Below are 13901 nucleotides of genomic sequence, written 5' to 3' on the forward strand. Positions count from 1 at the left end.
TAAAGCCCGAGCATGGGGGAGGTGTGTGTAGAGCAAGCGAACAAGAGAGTAAGTGAATGAGTTGAGTGAGTGGGTGACTGAGTGAGCAGAGGGAAGAACAGAGGGAGCTGGCAGAGAACATTTACCCCTCTGCCGTGGGAAACACAATCTCACTTCTGGCCTTGTGTTGTTATTGGTCCATCAAATGGCCCTCCTACTCTGCAATGCCTTCCCTTCTGGAAGCATCTGCAACCAGGATGCTCTGAGCATGGTGGCTGTTTGGGGGGCACCTGGCAGATGAGTAGCTGCTACAGCATCTCCCTCCAATGGGGAAGCCTGTGGTGGGGACACTTGACTTACACATCCTCACCCCTCCTTCCCACAGTCCCAGGCTTGGATGACAGGGTTAGGCGGGGCCACACGGAGGGTAACCAGGTCCTTTCTTCACTCCAGGTTCGTGCTGGCCGTGGGCAGCGCCGTCTTTGATGCCATGTTTAATGGGGGCATGGCTACCACATCCACTGAGATTGAGCTGCCCGACGTGGAGCCGGCTGCCTTCCTGGCGCTGCTCAAGTAAGACTTTCTGGGGCCTCTCAGCTGAGGAGAGGGAGTAGATGGCCTGATGGTTTAAATGTTGGGAAACAGGCAGGGCTCAGGGATAAAATAAAGATCCTGCTGCCATTGCCCCCAAAACCCTGGCTCCCTGGAACTTTTTAGAATTTGCCTCCATAGTGAGGCCCCCACTCTGATTTAATTTTTGTATTTTTAAAATTGTTATTTAGGCCTGACCTGTGGTGGCGCAGTGGATAAAGCGTCGACCTGGACTGCTGAGGTCGCCGGTTCGAAACCCTGGGCTTGCCCGGTCAAGGCACATGTGGGAGTTGATGCTTTCTGCTCCTCCCCCCCTTCTCTCTCCCTTCTCTCTCTCTCTTTCAATCTCTCTCTCTCTCTCTCCTCTAAAATGAATAAATAATTAATTAAAAGCAAAAAAAAGTTATTTAATTCATATATCACATAGTTTACTTTTTTTTTTAAGTAAGAGGAGGGTAGATAGACTCCTCCATGCACCCTGATCAGGATCCACCCAGCGACCCTTGTCTGGGGCCGATGCTGAAATCAGCTGAGCTATCCTCAACTCCTGGGGCTGATGCTTGGACCAACAGAGCCACTGGCTGCGAGAGGGGAAGAGAGAGAGAAAGGGGAGAGGAAGGGGAAGAGAAGTAGAGAAGCAGATGGTTGCTTCTCCTTTGTGCCCTGACTGGGGATTGAACCTGGGACATACGCACACCAGGCTGACACTCTATCCATAGAGCAGCTTGCCAGGGCCTAGTTTACTCATTTAAAGTGTGCAGTTTAGTAGTGTTTTTAGTAATTTACAGATATGTGCAACCACCACCTGTAACTACTATTAGAACATCCTGTCACCCCCAAAAGAAGCCCCATCCCCATTAGCAGTTACTTCCCAGCCCCCTCCCTAGCCCCTGGCAAGCATGAGCCCCTTTCTCTCGATGTGCCTGTTGTGGACATTTCACATAAATGGAATCACGCTGTTTTCCATAGGGGTTGCCTCATTTCACGTCCCCTCCTCAGCCATTCACAAGGGTCCCAATTTTTCCACATCCTTGCCAAATACTGTCACTTAAAAAAAATAATAGCCATCTAGTGAGTGTGAAATGATGTCCACTTGTGGTTTTGTCACCTGTTTAATGTGACCTTTTTGTTTGGTTTCTGTCATTGAGCATCACGTTTTCAAGGTCCATCCACATTTTATATGATATGCATATGAGGCTTTTGGTCCTTTGTAGTTGACAGAGTTAAAAAATAGCATAAGGTGAGGATTTTAAATGCCCCTGTATTTTCCCCTTTTAAGTTTCAGAATTTTTTCTGAAGTACAATGACTGCTTGGGGTTAGAGGGTGCTGTCACACAATTGCAGGAAATGGAGCGAATTCGGACAAGAGGGAGGAGAGGAGGAGCTTAGGCGGCCACACAGGCATTATGGGCTTCTGCGTGGAGGCCCTGACTGTCCAGGGGGTGAGCTCCAGAGTGTCCTCCATTCTCCTGGCCCAGCTGGCTTCCAGGAACGCTGGATGTAAATTGTCATGTGTAACTTTAAAAATTATCCCAGTCAGTGAAAAAATTTCTTTGAATACATAGTTTATTTATTCCATCCTGATTATAAAAATGGCATAGGCTCAAACACAGAAACACAGAAAAATTAATACCAAAAAGCACAATGAATGAGGTGAAGCTAACCCTGCCTCCCCTCTCAGACAGCCAGGACGCCACCTCTGCTGGTCCCACCTGGCTCGTGTCCCGTGAGTGTGATGTCTTGCAGCCCCCTTCCACCCCATTGTGTCTTCATCCCCTTTTCTCACTGGTGTCCACGGTTCATCACTGGGTATAATTTTGTTCTAGTCCTATCTGTGGATGCCCCATAACCCCTGATTCCTCTAATATTGATGGGTCCTGTGGGCCATCCCCAGCATCTTCCTGGTCTTAACAGCACTCTGAGGAACAAGTTTGTGTATCTATCTCTCTGCACCATCTCAGATGGCTCCTCTGGCCCAGGGCTGGATGGGAGATGCTTCTTGGCCCACTAGTCAGCTCATTCATCTGGGCCTTGGTTCTTGGAGAAGCAGCCAGGGCATTTGGTAAACTATAGGTTTACCTATATTGGGCTGTGTACCAATAAAATTTTATTTACAAAAACAGGTGACAAAACCACAAGTGGACATCATTTCACACTCACTAGATGGCTATTATTTTTTTTAAATGACAGTATTTGGCAAGGATGTGGAAAAATTGGGACCCTTGTGAATGGCTGGGGAGGGGACGTGAAATGAGGTAGCCCCTATGGAAAACAGTCCAAAGGGTTCCTTAAATAATCAAACACAGAGTTGGCATATGACCCAGCAATTCCACTTCTGGATATTTACCCAAGAGAATTGAAAGCAGAGACTCAAACATATTTGCACACCTGTGTTCACAGCAGTTCACACCAGGGACCCCATGGACACCAGCTGCTAGGCTGTGTTTGGGCTCCATTCTGCACTCCCACCTGCCATGGACAGGACTCTGATGTCTCCATGGCTTCATCATTATTTCTGTTGATCCCAACTTCTTTATTATTTTTTTATTTCAGTGAAAGGAGGGAAACGCAGAGAGACAGATTCCTACATGTGACCCACCCAGGATCCATCTGGCAAGGCCACTAGGGGGTGTGCTTTGCCCATCTGGGTCATTGCTCAGCAATTGAGCTCTTCTTAACACCTGGGGCAGAGGCCATGGAGCCATCCTCAGCACCCAGGGCCAATTCCTTCAATTGAGCCATGCCTGCAGGAGGGGAAAGGGGGGGGGAGAAGCGAGAGAGGGAAGGATGGAGACGCAGATGGATGCTTCTCTTGTATGCCCTGATCGGGAATTGAACCCGGGATATCCACACACTGGGCCTATGCTCTACCTTTGAGCCAACTGGGCAGAGCCAACCCCCAACTTCTGACTCACATTTAGAGTTGGGCCAATGGTGATTGCTCATACTGCCCAAGAGTGTCTGTGATTTGCCCAGACTTCATTTAGCTTTGCCGTCAAGTCAGGAGGTGTGAAAATGTCCTGTGTCCCTGGTAAACCAGTAGTGGTCTTCAGCCCTGGTGCCCCTGCATGAGAAAGGAGCAGGCCTGTGATAGAGACGTGTTCCCCATGTTGGAGCATGGGTAGTTTAGCTTGTTACTGTTTTCACTGGTAATGGCCTTTGATGGGTCATGGCTGCAGGCCAGAGGGCAACAGATGCTAGCTCTGGAAGGTCTCTGAGGGCCGGGTCAGTGGGGATGGGGGGCTGGTGTAGGGTCTTGCTAGGGGTCTAATGGCACCAGAGTCCCTAGGGTCCTGCCTCATGGCCACCCACATCTCACCCCAGGTTTCTCTACTCGGATGAGGTTCAGATTGGGCCTGAGACAGTCATGACCACACTGTACACCGCCAAGAAGTATGCGGTGCCTGCACTAGAGGCCCACTGTGTGGAGTTCCTTAAGAAGAACCTACGGGCGGACAATGCCTTCATGCTGCTGACGCAGGTGTGGGGCTTGGCTGGGGCACGGCGGCAGGCGGGGGGGAGGATTTCTGAGTTTTTGACACTCTGGGAGTGTGCCCTCATCCGTCTACTGTGGTGGCCCCGTGAGTCTCTAGGTGGCCTTGGCAGCTGGTCAGGAGGCAGGGCTCCCACATTCATTCAGCTGCAGATTTCCCGCTGACTCTGCCCTTTTTATAGGGGGTTAGGTATGGGGAGAACAGTGTCCATGTTTCTTTGAGAAGGTCCCTTTCAGACTCTGAGGTCAGCTGGCTGTAGTGAGGCTGTAGGGGACCAGGAGGCCTGTACACATGTGGGAGTTGGGGTGCCCTCTCCTTGGTGGGTCACAGACAAGTTAGATCTGCAAATTGCTTGCTGACCTCAGAGTGACCTCGGCCCGTGACTGGCTACTCACTGAGCCACTCGGAACTGCCAGAGCGAGAACTGTTGGGGGAGCACTCTCAGCCGTCTCCTGAGATACATGGCCATGTGGATGTTTTCTCCAGGCCTTGGGCAAAGAACAGGGCCAAGGGGTTAGGGGTCTTGCTGCTGCCCAGCTTCCTGGGCAGGAGTCAGGATCTTCTTCCCTCCCTGGCCCCTGCCCTGTGTGCCCTTTCCTGACAGGGCAATCCCGATGGTCTGCGGCACAGTGCTTTTGTGTCCTGACATCTTTTGTGGCCCTCTCCACAGGGACTCCCAGCTTACCTGAGAGGGGGTGGGGCCTACTTCCCTGGGGTCAGTCCTGTCTGCTGCAACCCCGAACCACTAGCGACTCAGCTTTAAGTGTGCTGGCCTGGAGCAGGGTTCTTCATTCACTAAGTCAGTGAACTTGGAGAAAATCTCCCGGTCCCTGGGGCTGCCACTGTGCAGGCGTGTACACAGGCCCCAAGACTTAGAACTTATGACAGGGTTTGAATCCGGGAGTCCATTTTGAGCCTGTCTCAGGCTGGATGTTGACAGACTGTCCCTCGCAGGCCCGGCTCTTCGACGAACCACAGCTTGCCAGCCTGTGCCTGGAGAACATTGACAAAAACACGGCTGATGCCATCACTGCAGAGGGCTTCACGGATATTGACCTGGGTAAAGCCTGTGGGGCACCTCGGGGAGGTCACCTCGTGTCCTGGGCTCCACCATCTTAAGGTAGGGTGGGCATACTGCTTCTGCAGAGGTTTAGGTCGTCCTTGTTTTCGGCCTCGCCAGCCAGAGGGCTTCTGCCTAGTCCACCGCAGTCTTCTGCCATCAGTGACAGATGGTGGATGAGCATGGCCATGAGCCAGCAAGACCTCATTCACCAGCAGAGGCAGAGGCAGTGGCAGTATGTGGTGTGCCAAAAACCCCAGTCTGAGACCACAGTATCCACGCTGACTTGGCTCCCCTGTCCCCCACAGACACGCTGGTGGCTGTCCTGGAGCGGGACACGCTGGGCATCCGCGAAGTGCGCCTGTTCAGTGCCGTTGTCCGCTGGTCCGAGGCTGAATGTCAGCGTCAGCAGCTGCAGGTGACACCTGAAAACAAGCGGAAGGTCCTGGGCAAGGCACTGGCCCTCATCCGCTTCCCACTGATGACTATCGAGGAGTTTGCTGCAGGTAATGCTCAGGGGGTCTGGGGGGCCGCTCGGGAGGAGTGTGACCCCTGGGAGCCCTGTGTGTGACTCAGTTGCACATCCTGCTGGGTCTTGCACCAGCCTTGTGTTGGCCCAAGAACCCCTCCTGGACCACTAGTGCGCCCCTCTGTGCTGATGACTCTTCATGTCAATGGGAAGCTTGGACTGTGCACAAACGTGTAAACACAGGCGACCCACAGATGCCATCCAGCCATCCCTCATCTCAGTGTTTCCTCCCTCTGTATCTCCCGTGTCCACACACATATATGAGTGTACTGGCCACTGAGGTCCCCGTCTTGGGCTCACGACCTGCGGGCTGGGCTCCAGCTTCAGTATCCTTGACAAGCCTGCGAAGGGTTGGGAAATGGCCAGGGTCATAGTGACCCTGTGCAGGCCTGGGTCTGGCTGAATGTGGGGATGGCCCTGACTGTGCGTCCTGTCCCATGTGGATGCCCACATCTTGGGGCCAAACAGACCTGGAAAGTTCTGGATGGGGCTCTGTAATGCAGCCCTGTGGCCAGTGCATATTGGCTACCCTGTCTCTCTTGGCTCCATGATGTCGCTGGCCCTGCTTAGGCTTACGGTCACTTGATTTAGCAATAGCAACAAATGAATAATTGAGTGTATCTCCCATGCACTGGCTGGAACAAACTTACCCTACAGATGTGTTCTCTTTGATCCAAATCAGATTTCCTGGCTGTCCTGTGTTTCTTCTGGAGGTCCACAGTGTTACATCAGTGCTGGGGTGATGCCCCAGAGAGTCTGTGTTCTGAGGACACTAAGGCAGGGTTACTCTCTATGGGGCCTTCCGGGCACCTATGGGGTGTTGAGCAGCAGCCCTGGCCCCACCCACTTGAAGCCAGGAGCACCCTCAGTCATAATAACCATAGATGTCTTCATACCTTGCCTGGTGTCCCCTGAGGTGTACCTATTGGATTGTCTTATCTTAAGACACCTTCAGGAGTCTTGCTGGATCTCCCTCTCCAGACTACCTTTCCCCTCCAAAGCCCCTCTCCTCGAGGTCCCCCCAGCCTACCTGGCTGACAGAAGACACCCCTTCCCCCTTGTGTCTTAGGTACCTGTGCAATGGCCTATCTTCTGGAACTGCTACCCCCTCAATCCCCCACCCAGCTTAAAAGCACAGGGAAGGACTGTGTGTCCTCCTGTTTGCGTTGGGCTTTCTGGCCCTGTCTCTCTGTGGTGCTTCCTCTGGGGCCTCAGCCCTTTGTCACTGTGTATTTTAGAGAATTCCCGGCTTATGTTCCACTGGAATATATAAGAAAGTAGGTTTTAATCCTCCTAGCTCCATGAATCATGGTTGAGGTCAGATGTATTTTTCTTTCTGCATTTTCTATGCAGATATTAAAAAAATAGTCAATACTCTGCATTCAATTTTTTATCTTCCTTATTCACTGAATCCATAGATGTGCCTTGTCCCCTGTTGTAAAGGTCTCTGTTGTTATGTGGGGCTATGGGAGTTGTGAGTGATGCTGTGGCCATCCTGCAGAAATGGGGTCCAAGTTGGTAAATGAGGGATTTTTTTTATTGATTGATTTTTGAGAGACAAAGGGGCGGGGGAGAGAGAGAGAGAGAGAGAGAGAGAGAGAGAAACAGAAGCATTCATTTGTTGTTCCACTTAGCTGTGCATTCATTGGTCGCTTCCCATGTGTGCCCTGACTGGGGATCAAACCTGCAACCTTGGTGTTTCTGGATGATGCTCTGACCAACTGAGCTAACCAGCCAGGATCAATGAGTGATTCTTGTAAAGCCTTCTGTCCTAGAGGCTGAACAGCAATGGGCAGGGCATGTGTAAGGCGCCCAGGCCCAGGTTTCTACCCCATTCCCGCCTGTCTTTGTTTGCACATGTCTTTCACTGTCGCCATCTGGGTTCTCCCCTCCCTGGCTCCCGGCCTGTCCTAGGCAGGTCCCTGGGTTCTCCCCTCCCTGGCTCCCGGCCTGTCCTAGGCAGGTCCCTGGGTTCTCCCCTCCCTGGCTCCCGGCCTGTCCTAGGCAGGTCCCTGGGTTCTCCCCTCCCTGGCTCCCGGCCTGTCCTAGGCAGGTCCCTGGGTTCTCCCCTCCCTGGCTCCCGGCCTGTCCTAGGCAGGTCCTGTCAGCTCCCTGTCTGTGCCAGTGCTGCCTGGCCTGAATTCCCCAGGCTGCTTCTAGTTGAGAATCACCCCTCAGCCATTAATAGCACTTAGTGTGGACAGGCAGGGTGCCACCTGCTCTGTCAAGTAGGGATGGACCTGAGGGGTGGTCCCAGTGCAGGGAGGGAGACCTGGGGCCATGAGGGGACATTTTTCCCAATGAGCCAGCTAATCAGTGTCAGGGTCTGTGTTGGACCCCTCCCTAAACACCAGAACAGTCCCATTTGGGGGATGCCTGGACCCCTAACATTTTGCAGAAGATCCAACATCACTTCTGAGAGATGCTATGCACTTGAGATGCCCCTGCATTCCAGTGTCTTCTCTGCGCTGGGGGTTCACCCCTGCCTTCCCTTCCCTGCCCTTTCCCAACCTGAGGCCAGACCCCACCCCACCTCAGCCCAACTCACTGCCCAATGTGCCCGCAGGGCCTGCACAGTCGGGCATCCTTGTGGACCGGGAGGTTGTTAGCCTCTTCTTGCACTTCACCGTCAACCCCAAGCCCCGCGTGGACTTCATAGACCGGCCACGCTGCTGCCTCCGTGGGAAGGAATGCAGCATCAACCGCTTCCAGCAGGTAGAAAGCCGCTGGGGCTACAGTGGCACAAGTGACCGCATCAGGTGAGTGAGGGGATGAGTGGGGCGCTGGGGATGGGGTGCTGAGTGAGGGTGCTGGGGATGGGGTGCTGAGTGAGGGTGCTGGGGATGGGGTGCTGAGTGAGGGTGCTGGGGATGGGGTGCTGAGTGAGGGTGCTGGGGATGGGGTGCTGAGTTGAGGGTGCTGGGATGGGGTGCTGAGTGAGGGTGCTGGGATGGGGTGCTGAGTGAGGGTGCTGGGGATGGGGTGCTGAGTGAGGGCGCTGGGGATGGGGTGCTGATTGAGGGTGCTGGGGATGGGGTGCTGAGTGAAGGTGCTGAGTGAGGGCGCTGGGGATGGGGTGCTGATTGAGGGTGCTGGGGATGGGGTGCTGAGTGAGGGTGCTGAGTGAGGGAGCTGGGGATGGGGTGCTCTGTGAGGGTGCTGGAGATGGGGTGCTAAGTGAGGGTGCTGGGGATGGGGTGCTGAGTGAGGGTGCTGGGGATGGGGTGCTGAGTGAGGGTGCTGGGGATGGGGGAGCTGGTTTGCCAGAGTGAGGTGCAGGCAGTAAGTGCAGCTGCTAGGGTGCCCTGGGAAGGGGCTTCCTGGCGAGGAGTCAGCCCCACCAGGGAGGTCTCCAGACCTCACCATGGCAGGTGGAAGCCCTGTAGGGCGCCTGTGCCTGTATATTCTCACGTGGTTGTAGGGTCATCCTGAAGTTAGCACCTGTTCCTCTGTCCATCAGGTTCTCGGTCAACAAGCGTATCTTCGTGGTTGGCTTTGGACTGTATGGCTCCATCCATGGGCCCACGGATTATCAAGTGAACATTCAGGTACCCATCCAGCCTGACCTCACTTCCAGATTTAGGTCCCATCCTAGGTCAGGCCCCACCCTGTATCACGCTTGCTCAGGCCCAACACCCAGATACCACCCCACGTCGTATCTGGCCCGGCCCCTCTAATGTCCCAGACTCCTCCCCTTGCCCTGCCCCTCTACAGCCCATCCCCAGTACCACCTTCAAATACCCCCATCTCTCCTCTGCTAGGGACTGTGCCATGTCAAACCCTGTATGGAGGGAATGTTTTACAGTCTGAGAAGACTTATGCCTCCAACTCCATGGCCTCCTTATGGGTCACAGTGGGACTCGGTGCTGTAGGGCTCGGAGTGGAGTTCAGCCCCTTCTCCTGCCTCTGTGGGGTCCCATGGGTGGAGGCAGGGGGATGGAGGCCCCAGGTGAGCAGTGCCTGGCTCCTGCCCTCGCAGATCATCCACACAGACAGCAATACGGTGCTGGGCCAGAATGACACAGGCTTCAGCTGTGACGGCTCTGCCAGCACTTTCCGAGTCATGTTCAAGGAGCCGGTGGAGGTGCTGCCCAACGTCAACTACACAGCCTGCGCCACACTCAAGGTGTGCCTGACCCTGACCCTACCCCACACAGAACCTTGATCCTGATCCCAACCCTGACCCTGAAGTAAACTCCAATCCCTGAACACTATACAGAAACCCAAATCTGACCCCTGAACTCGACCCCGGACCCCTGACACCCTCACTCAGCACGTGACATCTGACCCCGACTGAGTCCTGAACCCTACTCTGTCTTTAATTTTTGAAAGGCATAGAATTCTAGTTTGGTAGTACAGTAGTGCCCCCTTATCTGTGGTTTCAGTTACCCATAGTCCAAAAATATTAAGTGGAAAATTCCAAAAATAATTCATCAACTTTAAATTGTGTGCCCTCCTGAATAGCATAAAATCTTGCTTCCCCATTCCGTCCTATCCAGGACCCAGATCCTGACATCTGACCCCAAATCTGATCCTTGAACCCTGTCCAGAACGCCAACCCCAATATTTGACCCTTACTCTGATCCCTACACTCTATCTAGGACTGTAACCCTGCCCCCACATTGACCTTAATTTTGACCCCTAACCAGTGTAGAATGCCTGGTAGAACCTTTCATATTGACCTCAACCTTAAAACCTGACCCTTATCCAGGACCTAAACCCCAGCTCTGATCCCTGACCCTTCTCCAGGACTCTGACTTGAACCCTGACCCACTCCATCATTTACCTCCAGTGGTGTGGGGCTCAGAGGACTGGTCATCGGTTGTAGGGTGGAGGATCTGCTACCCTGGGGTCCCACAGCAGACACCTCTGTGTGGGGCTCTGCTGCCCTCTGCCCAGTTGGCATCCCAGTGCTGGGGGTGGGGGTCCTGATTGCACTATGGCCCCAACCCCACAGGGCCCAGACTCCCACTACGGCACCAAAGGCCTGCGCAAGGTGACCCACGAGTCACCCACAACGGGGGCCAAGACATGCTTCACCTTTTGCTACGCGGCTGGGAACAACAATGGCACGTCCGTGGAGGACGGCCAGATCCCGGAGGTGATCTTCTACACCTAGGCCCCCAAGAGGGCACACAGCCATGAGGACGGCAGTGCTAGGCCACCTGAGACAAGTGGACTGCCCCACGTTCCATGCCAGCCCTGGCAAGCTCCCCACGCCGTGCCCACCTGTGGCCACGTTTCTGGGTGTCTCCATGGTGGCGAATATGGCTGCCTATTCAGGAGCCAAGAGGTGGCTGGGCAGACAGGACCGTGAGACAATCCCTCAAGACTGGGGGTGAGAGGCCCTTGGGTGTGGGTGTCCCGCTCACCATCCCTGCAGCTCAGGGCTGCCTGACCAGCTGCCTGACGGTAAGATCACGGAAGCCATCGTCTTGTTTGTGTCACTGCACATGGCAATGCATCTTGGATTTCCATTTATCTAGGAGACGGTGTGTGGGGCGCCTCTAGTGCATTTGATTGGGGTCCTCTGTTCTTTTCATTCTTGTCTGTTCACTGGGGATGTTCAGGCCACCTTGATCTTGGCCCCCAGGATGTAGGCCCGAGTCCCAGGGGATAGGATCCATGGGAGGTCCTGCAGGCTGCCTTTACCACCAGGCCCTGCCCCAACCTCTCTGAACCGACCCCTCCTAGCCCTGCAGATGAGGGCACAGGGCTCAGCCCATCTGCCAGGGAGGAGCAATGCTGTGGGCTGGCCACAGTGGTCCCATCCCCGTTGGCCCATAGGGGCCAGAGGGCACTGCCCACCTACCTGCCTGTACATACTGTCTCCCCACCCTACCCAGCCTGAGTGTGTGCTCTGTCCAGAGGTGCTGGAGGGCACAGCCCTCTCCTTGACCCCCAGGCCCTCCCCATGTATTTCTGCCCCTGTGATTCCTTCTGGAAACTGTTCTCCCCAAAGCCATGAAAGGTGTGCCCTCCTCACACCACACCCTAAATGATTTTTTTTAATAAAGGAAAAGAAATGCCTGCCCTTACCTGTGTGTTTCTTCCTTCCGAACCAGCAGAACCCTGTAGCTCTGAGCACTGGTGCTATCCTCTCTGGGGCTCTTTTTCCCACTCTAAGAGGGGGACCTGGAACCTCCACCTACATCTGGAAATATCCACAGTACATAGGGGTTCTGGGGTGATTGGGGACCCTTCCTGTGACTTCTGTCCTTTGCATGAAACCTCTGGGGCCTTGCCTTGCCCCTGCTGTACAGTATTAGGGGACCCTGAGGTGGATGGGCAACATGGCCATGGGCACCAGCATGGGAGGTCATACTGTGGGGCTGAGCCCAGGTGGGGCCCCTTGGGGCTTCCTGGCACTTTGTGTCAGCAGGGAAGCTGCTGCAGTGAGCTGTGCAGAGCTCTTATGGACTCTGCTCTCCGGACCTGGGAGCTGCACCTGGCATGAGGCAGGCAACCAGAAATGCTTAGCTTTGTCCAAGGCATACCTGCGCAGGCATGGATAACCTGACCCGGGCAGGCTCTGCCTGTCACTGCTAGCTAGCATGACAATGTTCAGCATCCATTTAAAAATTACAGGGCATGCTGAGAACTAAAAAGTGGGAGAAAAAATAGAAAACAAATAGACACATGTCATAGGCCCCTTGGGGCCTTCTGGCACATGTACTTCAGAAACGGGAATCATCAGAAAATTTATGCATTTAAAGCAGTAGAGAAAATGATGAACAAAATAGATGAAATAATGGAGAATTTTTTAATTGATTTTTAGATAGAGGAGAGAGAGGGAGGGAGGAGAAGTGGGAAGCATTTCCGTATGCGCCTTGACGGGGCAAATCCAGGGTTTCGAACCAGTGACCTCAGCGTTCCAGGTCGACGCTTTATCCACTGTGCCATCACACGTCAGGCCAAATAATGGAGAATTTCAACAGAATATCTTTTGACATCCTGGAACTAAAAAATGCAGTTTCTATGATGGAAGAACTAAGTGGCTAGGAGCAACAGAAGACAGAATTAGTGAATTAGAACACGACAATGAAAAATGTCCAAGGTGAAGCACAACAAAAAGAAGAATGAAAACAGCAAAGCACAGGAGATATGGGACATAAGGGCATGGCATCTGTCAGTGGAGTCCCAAAGGTGGGGTGGGAAGACACCACACAGGATGTACATGAAGTGATAACAGCTGGCCCTGGCTGGCTGGCTGGCTGGCTGAATGGTAGAGCATCAGCCAGGCATATGGGTGTCTCGGGTTCAATTCCCAGTCAGGGCACACAGCAGAAGCGACCATCTGCTTCTCACCCCTCTCTCTCCCCCCACCCCAAGGCCCTTCTATCACTTTCCCCGCTCTCATAGCCAGTGGCTCAACTGGTTTGAGCATTAGCCCTGGTTGCTGAGGATAGCTCGGTTGGTCCAAGTGTCGGCCTCAGATGGGTTGCCAGGTGGATCCCAGTTGGGGTGTATGCAGGAGTCTGTTTCTCTCCCCTCCTCTCACTTAAAAAAAAATGCATGGTGACCACATGGTAGAAGTATGAAGGAGTGAAATTTGAGAGAAATTGTGGGGTCTGCACATTGAGGAGCAGCACTGGGAATAATGTAATTGAACATGGAGTTCAACCCAATATTATCCTCCTACTCAGTCTGTTCTCCACTCCTCACGGTGCCAAGTCAATCATTCGAGTTTCCAGAAATCACACTTTTAACTACTGAAGTTCATCCTGTTGCAACTATACATTTTGGATAGAAAAACTGCAACAAAGTTGTTAAAGGAAAATTATGTGTAATATTACAGTTAAATTTTGAGTTTCTGCCAGGCCTGTGGTGGCGCAGTGGATAAAGTATCAACCTGGAATGATAAGGTTGCCAGTTTGAAACCCTGGGCTTGCCTGTCTGTGCAAGGCACCTACAACAAGCAATCAATGAACAACTAAAGTGAAGCAACTATTAGTTGATACCTCTCACTCTCCCTACCCTCCCCCCATAAAATCAATTAAAATGTAAAACTTTTTGAGTGTTTTACTGATTCACTTGAGGAATGGCAGAAAAAAATTGTGTTAAAGATGCTGTGTAGTATTTGGAAGTGGGAATAGTAAAAAAATGTTTGAGGGTTTTTAATCTTTTTTTTTTTTTTTGACAGAGACACAGAGAGAGGGGCAGATAGGGACAGACAGACAGGGAGAGATGAGAAGCTTTAATTCTTCGTTGTGGCACCTTAGTTGTTCATTGACTGCTTCCTCCTATG

General features: G+C 53.0%; 1 protein-coding gene across 1 annotated transcript in view; it reads left to right on the forward strand.

Moving 5' to 3' along the window:
• The window catches only part of BTBD2 (BTB domain containing 2), a 28613-nt gene extending 16922 nt beyond the window's left edge, over positions 1–11691 (forward strand). The window contains exons 2-9 of the mRNA XM_066276994.1: positions 433–552; positions 3895–4051; positions 5019–5124; positions 5433–5630; positions 8220–8412; positions 9114–9201; positions 9633–9779; positions 10611–11691. Of these exons, the coding sequence (XP_066133091.1) occupies positions 433–552; positions 3895–4051; positions 5019–5124; positions 5433–5630; positions 8220–8412; positions 9114–9201; positions 9633–9779; positions 10611–10772 (1171 nt within the window). The 3' untranslated portion in view covers positions 10773–11691. The remainder of the gene's footprint in view (positions 1–432; positions 553–3894; positions 4052–5018; positions 5125–5432; positions 5631–8219; positions 8413–9113; positions 9202–9632; positions 9780–10610) is intronic.
• Positions 11692–13901: the final 2210 nt, after the last annotated feature.

This window comes from Saccopteryx bilineata, chromosome 1 (assembly GCF_036850765.1).
Source record: "Saccopteryx bilineata isolate mSacBil1 chromosome 1, mSacBil1_pri_phased_curated, whole genome shotgun sequence".
Taxonomy (NCBI): domain Eukaryota; kingdom Metazoa; phylum Chordata; class Mammalia; order Chiroptera; family Emballonuridae; genus Saccopteryx; species Saccopteryx bilineata.